Consider the following 24,143-nt stretch of genomic DNA (forward strand, 5'->3'; position numbering starts at 1 on the left):
GGTCCGGAAGAAACCTGAGACCCACCATTTTGAATTTTCTTAATTGCTTGAATTTTATAATTCCCACGTGATGTTTGAAAATGGCAACATGTCCCTTTGCCGTAGCCAAAGTTTGCAGTAGTTCCCAATTTGAATGAAAGGCTCTTTCTTTGAATTTTTTTTTATTTACTCATCTGCTGTACCTTTTCTAACTTTGTCTGTTTATGGTATTAGTAATGTAAGTTTTAAACCTAGAAATGTCGTGTCATGTCACGAGATGAACGAACAAAATGAGGTAGGTGATGACGAGGTTGATGAATACGAAGAAGAAAATGAGGCACCGGCATATGTTGCTATTGAGTTTTGCAGTTTGAAAATCAGCATAAGCCGAATTTAGAGGAAACTGAAACTATAAATCTAGGAGACAAAGAGTGTGTCAAACAGGTCAAGATCAACGTTCACTTGGATAAAGCTCAAAGAGAGGGCATGATTCATTTAGTCACCTAATACATTGATGTGTTCGTCTGGGAAGTCAGCGACATGCTAGGGTTGATTACCAATATTGTTTCTCACGAATTGCCGATTAATCCATGGATCATTCCGGTGAAGCAGAAGGCTTGGAAGTTCAAGACATAATTGAGTCTAAAGATCAAAGAAGAGATCACCAAACAGATCGAGTCTCGACTAGTTGAAGTGACGGAGTACCCGACTTGGTCGGCCAATGTTATTCCGGTTGCCAAAAAAGATGGGAGGATCAGAATTTATGTCGACTACAGGGATCTCAACAAAGCCAGCCCTATGGATAATTTTTTATTGCCGAACATTCATATTTTTATCGATAACTGTGCTAAGCATGAAATACACTCATTTGCTGATTGTTATGTAGGTTATCATTAGATTCTAATGGACGAGGAAGATGCAGAAAATAAAGCTTTTATTACACCTTGGGGTGTATATCATTACAGGGTGATGTTATTTGGCCACAAGAATGCTGGTGCTACCTATATAAGCGCTATGACGACTATATTTGATGATTTGATTCATAAGGAGATCGAGGTGTATGTAGATGACGTCATAATCAAGTCCCGCGAGATTTCAGATCACTTGAAGCACTTGAAGAAGTTTTTCGACCATTTATGGCTCTACAACTTTAAATTGAATCCCTCTAAATGTGCTTTTGGGATGTCATCTGAAAAGTTATTGGGATTCATAGTCAGTAGAAGGGGTATCGAGCTCGATCCTTCCAAGATTGAGGTGATTCAAGAGTTACCTCCTCCGAAGACTAAGAAGGAAGTGATGAGTTTCTTAGGGAGGTTGAACTACATCAGTCGATACGTAGCTCAATCAGTTGTGGTGTGTGAGCCTATCTTCAAGCTGTTGAAGAAAGATGCTTTGACAAAATGGACTGAAGAGTGTTAGACTGCTATTGATGCTATCAAGAACTATTTGTCCAATCCACTTGCTTCCTCTGCGAGAAGGGAGTCCATTGTATTGTATTTGTCTGTCTCAGAAAGTGCATTCAGATGTGTACTTGATCAACACGAAGAGATAGGAAAGAGGAAATAGCTATGTATTACATAAGCATGAAGTTTACTCCGTATGAGTCTCGTTACACTCTGTTGGAGAGAAATTGTTGTTGTCACATCTGGGTATACCCCCTAGATGTACCCGACGTCGGCGTCCTTTTTAAAGACTAAGACTAGCCTCTTTGTCTCATGTCATTACATTCATAGGTTGAAAAATGCGTAAAAATTTAAAACTTTCATTATCACTACTTGGAGGTTTACATAGACCTCTACATACACATAATATATATTCATATCGAGTATACATAGACCCTTCATATATGAAGGGTACATATCCTTCTACTTTTATTGCACATACATATACGTAAAATATAGAAAAAGTCTCAACGATTAACTCATCTTATACCATCTAAACGAATATCACAATATGGGCCTAGCCCTTAGATAAATCCAACAAGACCATGCATAGGTCATACGAAAGTATAATACTCAATTAAAAAGGAAGGAATGAAAGAGTCAATAAGCTCATAACAAAATCCATAAGCTAGAGGATGGCATTGCCTTCGAAAGTTGAGAACCTACCCCACTTGGATGGAAAGGAAGAATCCAAGCCTTTAACAATGTCGCCTTCCAAACTCTTCAACGACCGAAACCTAAGATGTTTGAAAAAGGGAAGAAAATGGGGTTAGTACTCCACATGTACTAAGTATGGGATCTTATCCACATTCACAAGAAAAACATCCTAAAAGGGACTTTTAATCAAAACATGCCAAATTACCCATTTAAGGGCCTAATGCAAAGTCAAGTAAGCCTATCAATCAACCAAACATGCTTACTATCTCAACAAGTAATACTTATCCCAACATAACTGAAACAATGATTTACTACAACCCTAACATCAAGGAATAATATCATAAGAATGAATAAGAGTCAAACATATCATAATAAGCAAGACAACTACTCACAAGTCCTTATCAAGTCAATAAGTTTAATGACCAAGCAAAGCCTCATAACTTTACTCAATCAAGTATCCTCAACAAGAAAACATGACCAATGTCCAACTTTACATATCATGGCATTTAGGTTTACATTTCATCATATATTTATATTATAACCCAAGGAATATTCATATATGAACTAATCAACATATAGTATCAACAATGTGCCATGGTCATCATATATACATCATATATTATCATAACATAGACATATATAAGAACCTCCCCTTAAGACTCTCCTCAAGGCTAACTAGTGCAATGTTTAGGTAGAGTCTCATACCCCTACCTAGACTAAGCTAGACCCCTTAGGTTATCCAATTAGAGTTCAAGTCCTTTAATTCAATTTACCTTTTGGGAAAAACTTGCCCTAACCGACATAGACCACATGAGCTAGTGTGGAATCCGGTGTCATAAACCCTACACCGAAAGAAGGCGGACTACTTGCCAAGGTAGTACCAAACCATTAAACATAGCAACTACATAGATCCACTATCTAGTATTCCTATGGGGGAAACATATTTCAAGAACTAGGAGATTTAGTTGGGATTCTCTTTATGCGCCATGCATTATAGTCTCCAATCTCGAGAGTGATGTAGTGTTCCTACCTTCCCTATGTGGTAAGGGACACTCCTCAATCTAGGTCACTCGGTGCTAAGTTAGAGTCCCTTTTTGAAATGTCTTTAAGCCTATAATTATCAATCATAGCTTAATTTAGGCCATAGGGCCTACCCCTTGTATAATCATAATCATCAATGGCTCTATAAGAATCGTATGAGTATAAGTCCTTTCATCACGATTCATAAAAGTTAGGTTAACACATTAGCATTTCATTGCATATCAAGGGACATTGATAGTTTTCACCATCCTTATATCACATACACCTTAATCAACATCACAACATAGTTAAGACATTTCAATTCAATATCATACAACCCTATGATCCTAGTATAAGGCATACTCCAATGTAATATCATAACTTAACAACAATTAATCACAATTCGAAGGATAAATAGAGATTCTAAGAATTACTAAGTCTTCCTCATATTTTATCATCAATGTCATACCATCAACCCATAACTCAACCCAACTTGGAGAGTAACATCATCACACAATGATAACCAATAAAATAACAAGGCCAATTTCATCTCTACAACACAATTCAACTCTAGATCACAACTTGAGACAAAATGCATAGGCTAATTTAACATTATAATTCATAACCTAAATAACATATCAAGAACAAGCATGATAGGACTATAATTCATCTTATTTAATTATAATAACACCATAAGATAGTAATAACATCAACAGCCAACTCAATTGAATGATCACAATACAACATTGGTCAATATCATTACCTAGGGTTAGGGATGGATGATCATATGCTTCAATTTAGACCAAACCATCAACAATTACCATAAACAAGTTGAATTTCATGTTAATCTACTCAATATAACCCTAATAAATCGTTAACAACTCAATCCATAACTTCAATTTCGTAATTGAATGAAACCCATAAGAAAACTCAACTTTCGAAATCTATTTTGAAGGAAACCTATGAGGAAAAACACTCAAAGGTGAATAGAACCCATACCTTAACGTTTGTAAACAATTTGATGGTGAATTAATTCGTTTGCAACCCCCAAACCCTAATCCTTACTAGTCTTCAATGGTGAGTTCATGTAGAGGGAGAAATAAGAGAAAAGGAAGAGAGTTTATTTGAGAGTTGTTTTTTGATTAATAAGGGTTGGGAGTATTTATATTGGGTCTGAAATAAACTTAATTAGACTCCCTTAACACCTAACTATACCACCTAACCCCCTAAATAATTAAATGAGACAAACTTAAATTAGGCAGAAAACTCGACCCTCATAGACGAAACCCCGATCAACGGGCCGTTAGTGAGTCGACGAACATCCCCCCTCCGTCCTGCACGCTGTCGTCTTGGTCAGAAACTTTTTAGGCGAGGGTATTCCTCCAATTGTTTAAGTGTGGGATGATGGTAGCATCGACTCCCCATAGATCCACACACGGACCGTAGCCTTCACCTCTGCACTGCGTCGATGAGTTCAGAGGCTGTGCGGTGAAAGGACCTTCTCAACCAGCCTAATTGTGGGACGACGGTGGCATTGATTCCCCGTTGATCCACACACGGGTCTTTTTCTGTCCCGTCGATGCACACTGCAAGACAGTGTTGCATTAAACTACAAGGGTCCTCCTCAAGGGCCCTTGGTTGGTCCTTGGGGAGTCGTACCCGGAAGGTTTCAACCATAAAACAACTCAAACACCTATTAGCTACCTTTCCCCCCATGTTCTTACATTCCCAACTCCTAAAAGTTAGTCATATAGGATAAGGCACACTAACAACTCTTTGAACCAACTTCCCGGACGTCATGGAAATTCTTGGTCGTTTTTGTTCTTAAACCTCCTATATGACCTACATTCATTAAAAATGGACTTAGAAATAGTAAGTAGACTTTATGACACCTATGTTAGGCTCTATAACGTGTCTTGGATTTTAAAGGTGTTATAGTTGTGCTTTGACTTGGCTTGCCCAAAAGTTGAGACGTTATTTATCTTCTTATACTAATTACCTTATTTTAAGGATGGACCCGTTGAAATATAATTTCCAGAAGGCGATGCTGATCGGAAATTTAGCTAAGTGGAAAATGTTGTTGAGTAAATTTTATATTGTGTATGTAACTCAGAAGGAAATAAAGGCACAAACCTCGGCTGATCATCTTGCAGAAAATCCCGTTGATGAAGAGTATGAACCACTTTAGACTTATTTTCACGATGAAGAAGTATCGTTTGTGGGTGAAGATATTTCTGAAATATATCCTCGCTACAGATTATCTTTGATGGAGTGGAAAATCACCAAAGGAAAGGTATCGGAGAAGTCTTAGTGTCAGAATCCGGTCAGCACTATCCCATGGTGGCTAAGCTCCAATTTAATTGGACGAACAACATGGACGAATATGAAGCCTGTGTTCTTGGTTTTAAAATGGCCATCGACATAAATGTCCACAAACTCTTGGTTATTGGGGACTCAGATTTTTTGATTCATTAGGTTCAGGGAGAATGGGCCATCAAGAACTCGAAGATTGTACATTACGTGCATTACTTACAAAAGTTGTGCAAAAGATTTCATTAGATTGAGTTCAGACATACTCCCAGAATACAAAATTAGTTTGCTGATGCTCTTGCCTCTATTGCTTCAATGATCGAACACCTAGATATTGATTATATTGATTCTCTAGATATAGAGCTGAAAGAACATCCTGTCCATTGTTCACATGTTTAGGCAGAACTAGACAGTTTGCCATGGTATTTTGATGTAAAGAAGTATTTAGAGACCGGGAGTTATCCTTAAGATGCAACATCCACCAAAAAGAAGTCGATACGCCATATGACTCTCAATTTCTTTCTAAGAAGAGAAGTCCTTTATAAGAGGACTCCAGATTTGGGCCTTGTCAGATGTGTCGATGCTGTTGAAGCTGCGAAACTTGTTGAACAAATACATGTTGGAGTTTGTGGCACACACATGAATGGACTCACTATGGCAAGGAAGATCATTTGAGTCGCTTCTAACAGACACATATTCATTTTGGTTGCCATAGACTACTTCACCAAGTTGGTGGAAGCAGCTTCGTACAAGTCGATGACCATGAAAGTTGTATCTAATTTTGTTAGCAACAATCTGATATTCAAGTTTGGAGTACTAGAATCCATCATTACTGATAATGGTGCAAATCTCAACAGTCACTTGATGAGAGATATATGTGATTAGTTCAAGATTATTCATTGAAACTCAACCGCTTATCATCCTCAAATGAATAGAGCTGTAGAGGCCACCAATATGAATATCAAGAAGATTCTGAGGAAAATGATTGACAATCACCGAGATTGGCATGAGATGTTGCCAAAAGCTTTGTTGGGTTAAAGAACGACCGTCAAAACATCAATTAGAGCTACTCCATATTTTCTAGTATATGGAACAGAATCAGTCATACCTGCTGAAGTTGAGATACCATCATTTAGAATCATCCAAGAAGCAAAATTGAGTAATGTTGAGTGGGTCAGCAAGAGGATTGACCAATTGACATTGCTTGACGAGAAGAGAATGGTTGCTGTTTGTCATGGTCAACTGTATCGATAGAGAATGATTCATGCTTTCCACAAGAGAGTCAGAGCCAGGATTTTCGAAAATGGTCAATTGGTGCCTAGAAGCATTTTTCCTCATCAAGTCGAGTACAAAGGAAAATTTGCACCAAATTGGCAAGGGCCCTACATGGTTCGCAAAGTATTATCTGGGGTGTGTTGGTCTTGTCAGATATGGAGGGCACTATGGCCGAAACCTATCAACTCAGACGCTGTCAAGAGGTATTACATTTGAAGCTTCATTTTGTATCTCATCTATTTCCTTGTAATCGTCTTATTTGCATGTAATTTCTTTGTTTAAAATTTTATTCCTCTTGTAATGAACTACGTCTGACCTGAATTCTCAAGAATGAGATATGTAGGCGTTCTGTATCGGCCTTGGTCACCCCATTTTATCCATTTTAATATTTCTTGTAATGAACTACTTTTGACCTGAATTCTCAAGAATGAGATACGTAGGCGGCCTAAGTCGGCCATGATTAGTTTTATTTGTAAATTTCTTATTGTTGCTAACCGTTCAGGGGCAACTATGTTTGACCTGATTCCTCCCTCAACGGGATACGTAGGAGCCACAAAGGTTCGGTCATATTTCCCGTAAGATTTCTATTCCTCTTTACAATAGAAATTGGGACAAAATTTTTGAGGAGGCCTAAAAAATTCTCGAGAATAAGATTTTTCCTCAATAATCCAAGATTGAAGATATTTAGATATTTTCAACTGGGACAGAATTTTTGAGAGGATCCCAAAATTTCTGTGATTTGCTCACCAATAGTCGAAGATAAGTTTGAGACATGTGACTGGCACAGAAATTTTGAGGATGACCTAAAAATCTCAACATGGATTTATCGACAGTCTAGAGAGACTCTGAACACTCCCCGGCGAATAATCATATATACCTCCAAGCATCAGAGTCATAGTAGTTCGCTAAGCCCGACCTGACATGACACTTGGCAGTGACCTTTTTTCAAAATACTAATTCTCGAAAATCTATTTTTCTTAAAGTTTTCCCTTTATGTTTCCTTTATTTTGTCATAAAGTATGTTGTCTTACCTATCAAGAGTCAGGAGGTCAGGAAATCATTCAGAGATAGCAATACAAAGAGAAAACAACTGAAGAAATCGACATAGATAAGTTTGTTTTAAAACTAACAATTTTTCTGTGGACGCAGGTTCATATCTTTGTTCTAAAATCAGCAAATTCCTCTGATCGATGAATATGGAGAAGTCAAGGGAGGAGAAAGCTCTCCTAAAATTAACGATGTTCCTGTGGATGCAAGAATTATTTTATATTGCTATAAACCGAAGACTTGGGAATATGAATGGTTTATTTCAATCGATTTCCAACAACATGAAATCTATAAGGAGCGTCCCGCTAGATTCAAAGATGAATCACCGAAAACCCTGAAAAGGATAGTTCAAAGTTTTTCGTCAAGGATGTCATCTGCATCACATTATATCAGACATGATGGTGTCGCTACTCGGAAGATCATGAAACGATACACTACCTACAAGTTCATTTTACCATTATTGTCAATCGAGACGATATGATTATCCAGAAGACACCCAGAAGATAACAATATTGCTCGTTCGAAGGACTATCTTCATTTTGTACCATGGATGACATCACAAGTTAATATTTACACATCGCAAGAAGATATTCATGCCTCACAGAAATTCATGCATCACGGGAAGATATTTATGCCCCACAGAAGATCATGCATCACGGAAGATCATGCATCGTGAGTTAATATTCATGCATCACAGAAGATCATGCATCGCGATTTAATATTCATGCATTGCGATTTAATATTCATGCATCGCGGAAGATCATGCATCGTGAGTCAATATTCATGCCTTGTGGAAGATCATTCATCGCGAGTCAATATTCATGCATCGCATAATATCATGCATTGCGATTCAATATTCATACATCCCGAGTAAATATTCATGCATCGCTGGTGCATCATGAGTTAATATTCATGCCTTGCAGACAGTTATGCATACCCTGTAGAAAGTTATGCATCGCGAGAGGACATTCATGCCTCGCAGAAAGTTATACATTGCGAGAAAACATTCATGCCTCACAAAAATTATGCGCCGCGAAAAGAAATTCATGCCTCGCAAAAAGTTATGCGTCGCGGAAAGATATTCAATCCCAGTAGAAGATCATGCATCGCGAGTTAATATTCATGCATCGCGGAAGATCATGCATAGCGAGTTAATATTCATGCATCGTGAAAGATTATGCATCGCGAATTAATATTCACGCATCACGGGAAGATATTCATACCCCGCAAGAAATCACGAATCGCAGGAAGATATTCATGCCACGCAAGAAGTCATGCACTGCTAAAAAAGGAAATCGTGCATCTCAAGAGAAATATTCACCCATCGGCATCAACTGCATTCTTTTATTTTGATAAAAGTAAATATCAAGAAGGGCATGGAAGACGACATCAAGAGAAATATCAGCACTCTGCATCGGCTTTTATTTATTTCGACATCAAGTGAAGAGTACATTGAACATTACATCGCAAATATAAGACGTAAGCTTTATGTGCTTTACGTCAAACCGATTGAGTTGACGTCAAAAGTTGAAAAAGAGAAATTAAGTGTCAACACGGTAAAAGACACTATCTCTCCTTTGAATTGCATTTTTATGATGATGAGTTTTATCTCACTCTTTGTTGAGAGCATCCAAAGGGATGAATTCTGCAAAACAAACTTCAAGTGTGGACGACATCAATAAGGATGCAGCACAACTTGGAACTTTTTCTTAGCAGCGAAGTGGGACATAGTCCAAAGAGGAGTGTCAAACTCTTAGGAATTGAGAAGAGGAGTGCCTTCCACCACAATCAAACCACACCCCTATCAGAAGGCATGTGGGTTTTTCTTTGGCTTTTTTGTTAGTTTCAGTTTCGCATCCGGACTTTCGACATCTGCCGAAAGTAAATCCCCAATCTGAGTGACAATACACCAAGAATTTTTGAGATTATGTCCGTGTAAATTCTTAATTATGGGTGTGAAGTGCGCGACACTCATGCTGAAGAGGTTACAAGCCTCCTTTTCATACTCAACTTAATTTGTCACTTGTCCAGAACCAAAGGTTAGCTAGCACAACTGATTTCCTTTTCAACCGATCGAGTTGAACTACAAACCGCCTGATTCCTAAATATTAAGGATATTTAGGTGAGCTCAATGTAGAAAACTCGGCTGTACTCGAACATTCCCTCTTGAATCTTATTCTCGAGAATTCCGGTCCTCTCATAATTCATTATGGGGATGAATTATATTCTCTCAAAATCGTGCGGTAAATCAAGCGTAACGCACTACAAGTGGCCTGAATTCTCATATAGCCTGAGATATGTTGGAAACCCATTTCTGGGGTTCGACCATAATTTCTTAAAGTCCGTACCAAATTCCTTGCTTAAAGATGAATGTGTGGTCGGTCAAAATTGGTTTGGTCAATTTTATTTTCCTCGAATTTCATGTATCCATCTAAGTAAAATGAGGGACAGTTGTTGACTTCCAATTTTGACCCTCGACGATATAAATTAATTGGCGAATTTCTTAATTCTAAACATTTTGAAATCATTAGTTTTTATAAAGTTCAAAATAGTTTTCAAGTTTTTTTTTAAAAATAAATTTTACCATTGTTTTGGATTTTATATATATATATTTTTTTTATATAATTAGTATATATTTTATGATCACTTCGAAAATTATCTCAAAATTTTTAATTTTGGTGATTACTTTGTTAAATTAGATTTGTTTAAATTATGGTTATAATTTTTTATTTTTTATTTATTATTTTATTTCGTTGAGATTAAGAAGATTGTAAATTAATTAATATTAAGTTGTCTTATTTAGAGTTTAGTCGAATTTGTTAACTCAACTCATTTTGCTTAAACTCTAAGTTCTATCCTTACCTCACTTTAAACCCATCTCAAATTCAAAATTGGGCTTATCTTATGGTCCAATCCCAGGCCCACATACTCCTAAGTCAGCAGCCCCCACTAAATTAATTCCCAATTGTCCCCTGCCCATTTTCCCTTTATCCGACCCAATTCCATTATCAATAAAAGAGACCCATCTTTAAAATCAGAAGCGACCCTAGTCCATTTAGTTTTAATCCAACCCAGCCCCCTAGTCCGACCCGACCCAGCTCAACTTTTCAATACCCGATCCACATATGCTTCTTCCCCAAAACGAAGCTCAGAAAGGTACTACACCAGAATCCGAATGACCCCGTTTCCTCCACATAGCAGCCCGCAACACACGATAACAGCAGGAGCGACAACACGGCGCGTCTCTACTTCAAGCGGTAGAACGCGAGAAATAGTGGCATCGTGAGATAGTGCGTGGACCAGCGATGCTCCAAGTTCCCATGTCCTAATCCAACATCTCTTGGCGTACTAGTGCAGAGCATCTAAATCTTGATGTAGCCGCGTCCCGTCCTTAGCATCTTGGGATCGCTCCACGTCATCGTGTGGATTTCAAGGACAAATCGTCGATCCCAGCCATCCGCGCCACTGTCCTTGTCAAGATTTTAAGGGATTTGGCATCCTTTTTTCGTCCTAGCAGCAGCCTTCCTCGTCCTGGAGGATGAAAAATTCAAATGTTTTGATTTTTGGATCGATTTGGAATTCCGGTTCTGCCCTTTCTCCATTTTTCCGAAACCCTAATCCCCCCTCCTATATAGGGAAAATATTTTTTTTACTCAGATTTTTGAGGAAGATAACAGAGAGGGAGAAAATTTGGGATTTGTATTTTAAGGGAGAGTCATAAGAAGGGAAAGGAGATGCAAAGAGTTCTTATTTTTTCCTCTTGACATAGTTTGATCACAGTGATATTCTTAAGACTTGATGAGCTTTTATCTTGTTACAAAAAAAGTAAGTTTCTTCTATCCGAAATTTGCTTCGAATTTCTAGTCTGTCCGATCGAATCAGAGGTTGATTTCCTGGTGGTGGAATCACATCACGCTCTTAGCTCGTCTTTGTCTCAGTCTCGCTGCACCGGAAAAGGTAACACTTCTTCCTTTCATCATTCTCATCGCCCTTCTTTCCCTCTCGACGTAGTATTATTGCTGTTAGGAAGGCTTTGTCATATGGTCGTTTGGGTCAGATACTGTTGGTTTGTTGATGTTTTGATATTATGTATATATTTGTAATTATTCCGTCAATTTAGTCATGACATCGAGCTAAAACATGTGGGATTGTGCTCAATATTATGGTTTTTTTTTTGTCGAGTTTGAGTCTGCTGTAGTGTTCTTTTACTTTCAAATGTTATTATTTTGTGAAAAAAATTGAAGCAATTTTTTTTTTGAAATTTGTTGTTGTAAGAAGCTGCTTATCATGTTATTTACTATGCGTAGAATGTCATTACTTATATTTCCTCGTCCGTTGTTTATCTGTTTACCTCTTATTTTGTTCCCAATTTGCTTGCTCCTAGCATTATTTTAAGGATGGTTGAAATGTTATGTTTAAGCTTCAGATTCAATGGTTTCTTCTTCGGTTTTATCTCTAGGTTTTCTTTAGGTTTTTTTGAAGTCCATTAATAGACCGTATAATCGACTCGCATTTCATTTTCTTCATCAAAATCTGATCGTTTTTTTTTTTGTGAATTTGATAGTTTAATGAGTCACCTTGTTTTAAAGTTCTTCTGACCTTTAGCATGATTATAAATGTTTTGTTGACGATTAATTCCATTTCGGTCATGATCGGATTTACATACTTATTGTGAATGTTCTCTTTTTGTATCTACAAGTGTCCCCTATAAAATGATTGGCTCAGGTTTAAATTATCTGTAGTTGGGATATGGTTATATCTCATTCTCACGGTTGTTGTATTATTGTTTTTGAAGAAAAATAAATAATAATAACAATAAGACAAAAAATAATAACAATGATATGATTTCTTAATGCATAAACTCTAGGTAAATTTGTTTTCTCAAACTTGCATGTCATTGTTGTTCGATTGGGTTACATGTGCTCCTCTTAGGAATCTGGCATTTTGCTCTTGAAATTGTGTGAATCTTTAAGGTCTTAAAGGTAAAAATGCATTGATACTTTGAAGATCTGGGGTTTTCTATGTATATATCTAGTCTCAACATCCTTATTTGATTGAGCTCTTGTAAATTGGATGCTGACCTCTCATTTCCTTGGCTTTATTTTCATGTGATGCCACTTCGAGTTCACTTTGGACTCCGTATTGATTTCCTTGCATTCTCTTGTCATGCCACGACGGTCAAAACCTTTACTCTCGAGCTAGTAACCCGGTCAAAATCGGCGTACTGATTTAGAGATTGAAGAATTTAAAGTGGCCGGAGTTGGAGAATTGAGCCTAAAGGCCCATTTTTTTTGCATATTTTTATTTTTGTTATCTTCGGGTTTAAGCCCTTTTCAACTTTTATTTTCTCTATTATTATTATTTATTTTTATTGTATGTTTAGTTTAGGACAGGTACCAAAAGAAATGGGTCAAAACCCAAGACGAAATGGGTCCAAATACCACTCTAGGTGGACAGAACCCGGATTTGGACCCAACCCTCTCTCTCCCTCTCTCTTTTACTTATTGCTTATTTATTTTGATTGATTGCCTCTAGTTTTAAGGTTAGAAATTTGTAAATCCTCGCAAGGCGTCACTATGTCCTAACGTTTTAAATTAAATCGGTTGATTTTAAAAGACTTAATAATGACTTCGAATAAATTTCGCATGTTAAAATAGTTTACTTAAAATATAGGCTAGTATTTCACTTTTTAATAAATTTTGAATAAATTTTCAAATTTTAACTGGTTCAAGTTAAATCATTTTAGCCAAACCAAATTAGTTGTCGGATAACCGCAAGTAAGCTGACGTCTTAGGCGCTTTCAGACCTTCCTGAGACGTTAATAGGAATTCTCGAAACCATTTAACGTTTTCAATCGATTTTAGTGTTTAAGTCTTTTGAAAACATAATTTTCTTGATTTTTCTTAAAAAGTTAATTGGCGACTCTAAAATATCAAAAACTTATAATAAATAATAATAATATTTTTCCGAAAGACGTAGTAAGACATTGGTCATTGAAGTATGAAGGCAATGAAAGGGCAAGAAGGTATGAAAAATGATTCTTCTTAAATTAAGTTATGAAATATGAGTATCACGACACGGATTCTGGAATCCGAATCTCAACCGGCGTCATTGAACTCTCAGAGGTTGCAGACAAGCCTCTAGTTGCATTCATCACATTCATACGGTTAATTTTAGCGGAAAATTTAAATGTTTTTGTTTATAATTAAAGTATACATAGATTTCATATAAACTCATATTTGTAAGGAAGTTCATTGCTCATACATCAACCATCTAATTGTAAGATCATGCAACTTTAAAGAAATGGAATCTCATGTTATAAGTAATACTTGCCAAAACGGCATCATTACTAGCGTCTGAATAAAATAGGAAGTGACACTAGTGGAACATACTACACTAGTTCAAACCTACTACTAATCAAGAAATATAATGGCAGGCATCTGCATGAGGACCTACTAAGTCTGGATGAAATCTCTGAGTCCGAACAGCTGCAATGATACCCTCAACGTCCACCTGAGCCTACACCTAAAATAGTAATGTTGTATGGAATTCGTACACACTTGTACTAAGTATGGGTAAATGCAACAACACCAACTAATATGCATGAACAAGAAAGGATCTTCCTAATCAACATGCTTTCTTAGAAGGTCAAGTCTCTTGACTTTGACTATTTCGTAATAGGAAGGTCATACCATGAATATGCCACACATCATACACACATAGATTCACATAATATACATTTCATGTTTCATATAGTGTACATTTCATATCCATTATACCTTAGAATTATGGACGTAGAATTAAGACATCTCAAGTGAGGTCCCAACATATGGGATCTCAACCCGGGGGTCTCCTTTAGCAAACAAAGACCCTACTTCATTCGTTCACTTGAACTTCACATTATTCATTTCATTCATTCATAGGCTGATGTTAACACCATCTATACCTTGGATGAATTTTATGACTCTCATCGGGATCATTAAGTGCAATGACCAAGAATGACCTAATGTCATTACTTGAATCGGGTTTCACCTCTTGATTGTCTTGCACAAACACCTTCCGTACCGTTCATTTCATTATCTTTAATACTTTGAGGAACTTCAACCTTAACCGACATAGATCATGTGACCATCATGAAATCCGGTGTCTCCCCCACATCAAAAAGAGGTGGAGTCATTGGCCAAAGTGAAACCAAAAACATGCTAGCTTTAGGGGTACAAACCGAGATAGTTCCCTATGTTGGCAACATAGTTCAAAGACTAGGAGATTAGGGAGACCCATACCCACCTTGGTGGATAGTCTCATCTCATGAGATTTATGTGAAGCGCCGCCCTTCCCGAAAGAAGGCATCACCACTCATAGCTAGCCTATCGCTGCTTAGTTTTCAGTTCCTATTTACATTCAATTCATACATCATCGAATCTTGCTTCTTAGCATGAGGTAGTCATAGATCATTAGATGATTTCTCATCTCTTATTTACGTATTAAGTGTCAATTGTCCTTACACTTACATATAGAATGCGAATGAGATTTGTCTCTTAATATTCAACACTTTCATATTTAATGACCTTTACTTAGGCTTGGTTGAGACTTGTCTCACCATTCATCTTAGCCTCTTATCATGTTGTCATCATTTTCATTAGCATTATAATTTAGCATAATTACTCACCTCATTACGTGAATGTTCAATTATTAATCATACCATTAACTCAAGGTCTTGCCCATTTCAGGTTACTCAAAATTGAATAAGTGTTTCGTGACAATCTGAGTATATGTTGTGTAAGATTTAAGTATTTTACACATTCAGCCAAGGGACCCAAGTTCAATCCCTAGTGGCTGCATTCCATTTCACATGTGTCTCACAATTTAAGTCAAGGGACCCATGTTCAAATACCTAGGGCAGCACTTGATTTTTTTTTATTATTTAGAGTGCTAGGTGACTTCACTTATTTTGGCCAAGAGCATATGGGATCGAATCCCAGTGGCCTCATTTTTATTATTTTTATTTTTAGTGTGATATTTATGTATCTCACACCCTTGTCCAAGGAGCCGAGTTCGAATTCCCCCTCCCTCACTATTTTCTTTTTCTTTTAATTTAAGGCTTCTTTCAACGTGCCCAAATTCGAATCCCCTCTCTAAACCTATTGTTGTTTCTTTTATTTTAAGGCTCAATATCTCAGTATTAGGACCTTCAGGTTTCGAGATTCACTCTAAAAGGTAGCAACTATTCCTCTTCATATATATTAGTGACTAACCGAAACCATATTCATTTAACATAAAGTTTTAATTCACTTTCTTACATTAAGTCTAGACGTTTAACTCAAAGTTTTACATATACATTTTACCAAATCATTAAGGACTTTACCTTCACTTTCTTATTCATGACATCACAATTTCTTTTGCATGTTAAACACACAACATTGCATAACGCATGATTCACCATTTTCTTCAAGTTAACAGTAACAATAAAATTACTGAAACAACATGTTTTGTGCACATATGACATTCAACGTTTAGACGTACATAACAAATCATAAACATACCGCAACAATACATTGCACACAACCACAATCATTTTTAAAATCATCTACCAGAAGTCATACCAGCACATACATCAATTCGTTCATAGGATCTAGTGACAGGGGCATGCAATGGGGGACAACCTTAGTTTTCGATTGGATTTAAAGTGAACCCTAGGGGACTCTTGGGAAAGGGACCAAGAGAGAAGAAAATCCATAACTTTTCAGCCTTTACAACCAGCCATAACCACACGTTTCCACCCAGACACAAACCTATCTTCCGAGCTTTGATTTTTGTTCCCAAGTGAAGTTCTTTACTTAAAACACTTAGGCGTACGAATTCTTCCTTTTGTTTGTGATGGATTCAGCCAAGAATACTTTTAGAACAGTGAGTATACGTTTGTTTTCTGTTTTTTAATTGTGAGGTAAAGCATAAAATGTTTTTAGGATTAATACAAAGAATTAAGAGATGCATGAAGCACACTCCTAGTGGGAGTCATGCCCCCCTATTGTGGGAATTGTTGTTGACTTATTCAACACAATTAAAATGGTAAAATCAGATTATAAAATATACATTAAGTTATTATAATGCCCCTCCTTATTTTCATTAATTTTAATATACTAATTCGTGCCATTTCTGCGTCCAACTCGGCTCGAACCCGAGTGTGGAGGTAGGGTCAATCTTGGGTTTGATCATTGAGATTTAACTTATTTTGACAAATTAAAAACTTTATTTAATTAATTAAATATCAGACTAGGGTAATTACTATACTATACCTAGCCCCAAAATTACCTTTATACCCCTACAACCTTTAAAACCGAGGACTAACCCTCTAAGTTCGGTTAAGACTCATCCGAGTGAAACCTAGTATTCGGGTACCCAACATGGCTGGAACCAACCCTGACTAGCTCAACTAACTCACCAAGTTGGTTGGCTTGGATGGTGCATAGGTTCAGAGGTCTGGTTCCACGCGCATCAATCTGTGTGAACCCGGTCTAACATAGGCCTTCTATATACGTTTAGGCCTTACATAGCATATTTTTTTTGCTGGTTGTCAAATTATCCCCCCCTTAGGAACATTCGTCCCCAAATGACACTACATATAATTTAAACAAAGAGGGTGATTTTCTAAATTTACTTCATCATACTTAAACGTTTCTCTTTTGGGAACATTTGATCCTAATTTATTTGGGTGGTGCATATCATGCAAGCTTATGTAAGGCTTCATTCTTGAGATTGAGGAATTTCATTCTCAATCACACTTAACTTAATTCACAACAAGATTCATGCACAGCAGAAAACATGCCTATGCTTACACAAAAACAGCAACATATATTGTAAGCATAACTTCGTTTTAACTCATATAATATTATTTCAAAACATATGATTAGTGACCTATTACACCAAGTTGTCTACAACATTTAGAACTTAGAATTTCTTAAACGTGAATCAGACTTTAGGAAAAGAATATCTAACCTTAAGAAATGAACAAATGAGGATAGCGAGATCTCATGTCAGCCTCGGCCTCCCACGTTGCTCCCTCAACAAGGTGGTTCTGCCATAGAACTTTCACGGTGGCAATCACCTTGTTCCTCAGTCGTTTCACTTGATGATCTAAAATTTCGATTGGAACCTCTTCATAAGAAAGGCTCTAATAAACTCCTAACCCCTTAACAGGAAGGATGGATGCTGGATCGTCTAGACACCTCTTAAGCATTGAAACATGAAACACTGGATGAACAGAAGCCAAATCTTGAGGTAACTTCAATCTGTAGGCAACATTACCTAGTTGCTTCAAGACCTCATAAGGGCCTATATACCTCGGACTTAACTTACGTTTCTTACCAAACCTCATCACCTCTTTCATGGGTGATATCTTCAAGTAGACCTAATCACCTACCTCAAACTCTAGAGCTCACTTTCTGTTGTCTGCATAGGATTTTTGACGACTGTAAGCAGTAGCCAACCTATCTCTAATCATCTTCACCTTATCTCAGGATCAAGGACGACAGATTGTCCTACCTAAAACCACCCAATTGAAGACCTACATCTTCAGCCATATAGTGCTTCAAGAGGTGCCATCCCAATACTGGAATGGTAGATGTTATTGTAAGAGAACACTATCAGCGACAAATGATCATCCCAACTCCACTTGAAGTCAATAACACATGCTTTCAACATGTCTTAAGGGTCTTGATGGTATGCTCTGCTTGTCCCTTCGTATGTGGATGAAAAGCAGTACTAAGCTTTACCTGTGTGCCCAATCCCTTTAGGAAAGATATCAAAAAATTGTAAGTAAATTGGGCTCCCCTATCTGAGATGATAGATAGAGGAATCCCGTACCATCTCACTATCTCATAAATATAAAGCTTGGCATAATCTTCAACTTTGTAAATAGACTTCACTGATATGAAGTGAGGGACTTGGTCATAATGTCAACAATAACCCAAATAGAATCATGTAGTTTTCTAGTCTTTGGTAGACCAACCACAATATCCATATTAATAGCCTCCCACTTCTATGTGTTAGGTTGTGGAGCTTGAGTGTTGTTGCATCGGAGAATTTTCATCTAGAGCAAATGGATGTAAAAACAACGTTTTTACATGGAGATCTGGACAAAGAGATCTATATGCAACAACCGGAAGGATTTGCGGTTCCAGGCAAGGAACACATGGTGTGCAAGCTCACCAGGAGCATGTATGGACTAAAGCAAGCACCAAGGCAGTGGTACAAGAAGTTTGACTCCTTCATGACCAAGAGTGGATTCTGCAAAGCTGAAAAGGATCCTTGTTGTTACTTCAAGAAATACACTGATTCATATGTCTTTCTACTCTTGTATGTGGATGATATGTTTATTGCAGGATTTAGTATGAGGGAGATTTACAATCTAAAGACAAGGTTGTCTGTAGTGTTTGAGATGAAAGATTTGGGTCCAGCGAAGCAGATTTTGGGGATGAATATTTCTCAGGATAGATCTGCTGTCACTATAAATCTATCTCAGGAGTTGTACATTGAGAAGGTGCTGAACAGATTCAAGGTTAATGATCCTAAACCCAGGACTACTCCATTGGCAAGTCACTTTAAATTGTCAAAGCAGCAGTCCCCCAAGACTGCCGAGGAGCGTGATCATATGGCACTTGTTCCATATGCTTCAGCAGTTGGGAGTTTGATGTATGCTATGGTCTGCACTAGACCTGATATAGCACATGCAGTGGGAGTCGTTAGCAGGTACATGGCGAACCCGGGGAAAGAGCATTGGGACGCTTTGAAGTGGCTTCTGAGATATCTGAGAGGTACATCCAGTACTTCACTTTGTTTTGGCAAAGGCAAGGTGACTCTACAGGGTTTTGTGGATGCTGATCTTTGTGGGGAGGTTGACTCGAGCAAGAGTACATCCGGGTACATTTACACCATAGGTGGAACTGCAGTGAGTTGGATGTCCAGGCTTCAGAAGTGTGTTTCTCTTTCATCTACTGAAGCTGAGTATGTGGCAAAAGCTGAAGGTGGGAAAGAGATGATATGGCTGGCAGATTATCTGGCGAAATTGGGCAAGAAGAAGAGCGAGAAGATTCTTTACTCAAATAGCCATAGTGACATACAGTTGGTGAAAAATCTAGTCTATCATTCGGAGACAAAGCACATCAGAAGGCGATACCATTTCTCTCGCAGGGCAGAGGAGGATGGTGATATGTGCTTGGAGAAGATAGAGGGTGCAAAGAACCCGGCAGACATGTTGACGAAATGTGTTGATGTTGGGAAACTGGGGTTATGCAAAACCTCAGTTGGTCTTTTGTAGTTGTTGTTACAGATGTTGCGGTGCGGTAAAGATGTTGATGATGAACAGATTTTTTTTTGAGACTGAATTTTTTGGATGACCGAATCAGTCTCCAAGTGGGAGAATTATTAGGTTGTGGAGCCTGATTAATATATATAACTATTTATTATCCATTTATTCTCTGTAACCAAAAATACTCTGATTTATTAATATATATACCTCACCGCCGTGGAAGTTTACTCACGGGGTGTTACCACGATATATTGGTTTCTCTTTTTCTCTCTCTAGATCTCTCATCTCATTCTCTCTAAAGTTCTTGTGTTCTTTATTCATCAAGTGTGTGTGTGTGGATTTGATCCTAACACTATGTTGGAATCTCAATCGTCTGAGTGAGACCCCCATGCTTAAGGTGTTCGGCCTTAACCTCTTGGCAATACGAACATTCCTCCACGAATTTAGAGATATCTCTCTTCATGCCTTCCCACCAATAGACCTCTTTAAGGTCATGGTACATCTTGGTGGCACCTGGTTAAACGGAATACCTGTAACCATGATCTTTTGCCAAAATATTAGTCCTTAATTATCAACATTAGGCACACATAACCTGTTTTTGTACCGGAGTATACCATCCCCTCCTAGGGAAAATGAGTCATTCAACTTACTCAATAATGAGTCCTTCAAATCCATGAGTAGTTGGTCCAGATACTGATTGGCTTTTACATCCACAACAAATGAGGATTTGGAACTTGAATGAACCGAAACACCCCCACTTGGTACATCTGCCAGCCATACACCCAATTTATCCAATTGGTACACCTCTTTAACCAGCTCCTTCTTCTCTTCATCAATATGAGACATGCTGCCCATGCTCAATCGACTCAACGCATCAGCCAATACATTGGCCTTACCCGGGTGATAATAAACACTCATATCATAATCTTTCAGCAGTTCTAGCAATCTCCTCTGACGAAGGTTCAACTCCCTCTGTGTAAAAATATACTGAAGACTTTTATGGTCAGTATATACATAAACATGTACACCATACATATAATGTCTCAAGAGTTTTAATGCAAACACCACAGAACCTAACTCAAGATCATGAGTAGGATAGTTCTTCTTGTGGATTTTCAACTGTCTCGATGCATATGCAATCACCTTGCCGTCCTGCAAAAGAACACATCCCAAACATACTCGGGAAGCATCACAGTACACCACATATCCTGCACCACTCCTCGGCAACGTGAGAACTGAGGCTGAAGTGAGTCGGTCTTTGAGATCTTGAAAGCTCTTCTCACATTTTTCAGACCACTCAAACTTCACCTTCTTCTCCGTCAAGGATTTCAATGGAGCAGCAAGAGTGGAAAAGTCTTCCACAAACCTGCGATAGTAACTGGCCGAACCCAGAAAATTGCGAATATTGGTAGGAGTAAGGGGTCTCAGCCAATTCTTCACCGCCTCAACCTTTTTAGGATCAACTTCAACACCTTGGTCGGTCACAATATGACCAAGAAAGGTAATTGATCTCAACCAGAATTCACATTTTCTGAACTTTGCATACAACTGATGTTCTCTAAGTCCCTGCAATGTGTTTCTAAAGTTTACCTCATGCTCTTCTCTAGACTTAGAGTATATGAGAATGTTATCTATGAATACTATGACAAAGGAATAAAGGTATTCACGTAAAACTCTATTCATAAGGTCCATAAACGCCGCTGGTGCGTTAGTGCGACCGAATGACTTGACTAGAAATTCATAATGCCCATATCTAGCACGAAAAGCAGTCTTAGGAACATCTTTTCGCCTCACTCTATGTTGATGATAGCCTGACCAAAGGTCTATCTTGGAAAAGAAACTTGAACCTTGGAGTTGGTCGAACAGATCGTCGATTCTGGGAAGAGGGAATTTATTCTTTATAGTGACTTTGTTGAGTTGCCGATAATCGATGCACATTCTAAGGGTTCCATCCTTTTTCTTTACAAACAAAATTGGAGCACCCAATGTGGATATGCTCGGCTGGATGAAACCCTTATCAAGTAGATCTTTTAACTGCAACTTCAACTCTTTGAGTTCAGCTGGTGCCATCCTATATGGGCGAATATAAATTGGCTTGGTGTTAGGATCTAAATCAACACCAAAGTCAATCTCACATTCAGGAGGGATTCCTGGTAAATCCTCCGGAAAGACATCAGGGAACTCATTCACTATTGATACTGAGTCTATGGAATGAAATTCTTGATCTAAGTCATTGACTTTAACTAAGTGGTGCAAATACCCCTTAGCTGTCATCTTATTGGCCTCTAAGTGTGATACAATTTGTCCGACTGGACTTGAACCATGTTCTTCCCATTCCCTCTCTAACTCATTTGGAAACATAAACCTCACTACCCTCTTTCGACAATCTATGGTGGCATAACACTTATGGAGCAATTCCATACCTAAGATTATTTCAAAATCGAGAATGGCTAATTCCACAAGACCAGCATGAGTGACTCTATCAAGGATTTGAATTGGGATATTTTTATACTCTTTTTGCTCTAATGCCGTCTCCTATGGGGGTACTTACTATAATTGTCTCATACAGGACGTCAGGTAGCACATCAAATCTACTAGCTATCAAAGGAGTAACAAATGATAGAGTGGATCCTGGATCTAACAATGCATACACTAGGAAAATAAAGACATGCAACATACCCGGGACAACATCAGCTGACTTCTCTTGCTCTTCTTTACCTTTTAGTGCATAAAATCGGTTCGTCTTAGGAGGTTCGGCTGCAGCATTAGCATTCGGGCGAGGCCGAGCATCTTCTTTGGCCTTATCCATCGTCTGAGGACAATCTAGGACCATGTGTCCAGTCTTGCCACACCCGAAGCAGGTGTTAGTACCTATTAAACACTCACCTCTATGGGGACGTCCACATTTACCACAAAGCTTGCTTTTTTGCTGGACGTTCCAATCATTGCCTTCTGGGGCTAGACACGCTCACTTTGGCATTCACATTTCCTGAAGAAGAATTACCTGAATGTCTCTTGAACATAGGTTGTCCTGGACTGCAAATGAGACCCTGCCCAAGCTTGGACCAGCAAAATCCGTAGTCCTAGGATTCTTACTTTCATGAACTCTCCTCTTACGGCGGCTCTCCTCTACTTTCTGAGCATGCACCATCAACCTGCCCAGATCCATGCTATCATGCAACATGGCTACCCCATAATCTTCCACTAGATCCTCCGACACGCCAGTCACAAACCTGCTTATTTCATCCCTACTATTTTCCACCAAAGAAGAATCATACTTTGAGAGGTTAACAAATCTCAAGGAATACTCTTTGACTGACATACCTCCCTGTCTCAGGTTGATGAACTCTTTAACCTTAGCTTCTCGTTGCTCTCTGGGGAAGAATCTCTCCAGAAAGGCAGTCTCGAGAACATTCCAAGTGATGGGAACATCTCCACGTGCTCGACTATCAGTCCACATCCAGTACCAAATCTGTGCCACATCCTTGAGTTAATATGCAGTCAACTTAGCCGTCGCCTCCTCATCTACTCCCATGACACAAAGGATATTGTTGACCTCATCCACGAACTTCTGGGGATCCTCATGGGTCTTGGATCCATAGTAAATGGGGGGGGGGGTTCATTCTGATGAAGTCCATCAGCCTGCTAGCCATGGTGCTAGCATGATGGTTCTGTCTGGGAGCACCCTCTCTCGTGGCTTGAGCCGTGATGGCTTGAGCCTGAGTTGTAATGGCCTGTACCATTTGTAGTAAAGCATTCCTCACTTCACCATCTATTAACCCAGCTAGATTGACAGGCACTTGATCAGCAGCAACTTGGGCTTGAGAAGGAACTTGATTTCCTCTAGAAGCTGCCTCACCTACCATTTTGCCTGCATTTCTTCTCGTATTCATTATCTACATGTAGATACAAGAAGATATTTAGATTTTTAATCACAAAATTATGTCACAATTCTACATAGCACGATAAAGAGTTGAAGAAGGGAAAATTTCCTAAGCATTATGTAGTCTCTAATTCATGATAGTGGTGCACTTCACTACCATAACTTAGAAACTACTTAACGTGGTTGATATGATCCTGATGCCTTTGATATTAAATCTAATGCT

General features: G+C 38.2%; 1 protein-coding gene across 1 annotated transcript; it reads right to left on the reverse strand.

Annotated features, from left to right (window-relative positions):
• Positions 1-23,017: 23,017 nt before the first annotated feature.
• On the reverse strand, positions 23,018-23,903 carry LOC107013375. The gene is made up of 2 exons (XM_015213299.1): positions 23,680-23,903; positions 23,018-23,483 (listed from the first exon to the last, which is right to left on the reverse strand). The coding sequence occupies exons 1-2, from the start codon at positions 23,901-23,903 to the stop codon at positions 23,018-23,020; spliced, it is 690 nt and encodes a 229-aa protein (XP_015068785.1).
• Positions 23,904-24,143: the final 240 nt, after the last annotated feature.

The sequence above is a fragment of the Solanum pennellii genome, chromosome 3, assembly GCF_001406875.1.
Source record: "Solanum pennellii chromosome 3, SPENNV200".
Classification (NCBI taxonomy): Eukaryota; Viridiplantae; Streptophyta; class Magnoliopsida; order Solanales; family Solanaceae; genus Solanum; species Solanum pennellii.

Coding starts and splice junctions, on each gene's coding strand:
- LOC107013375 (XM_015213299.1), bottom strand. CDS start 23,903: ATGGTAGGTGAGGCAGCTTCTAGAGGAAATCAAGTTCCTTCTCAAGCC. Junction 23,484..23,679: donor GCTAGCACCATGGCTAGCAG/GCTGATGGACTT, acceptor GTGGACTGATAG/TCGAGCACGTGGAGATGTTC.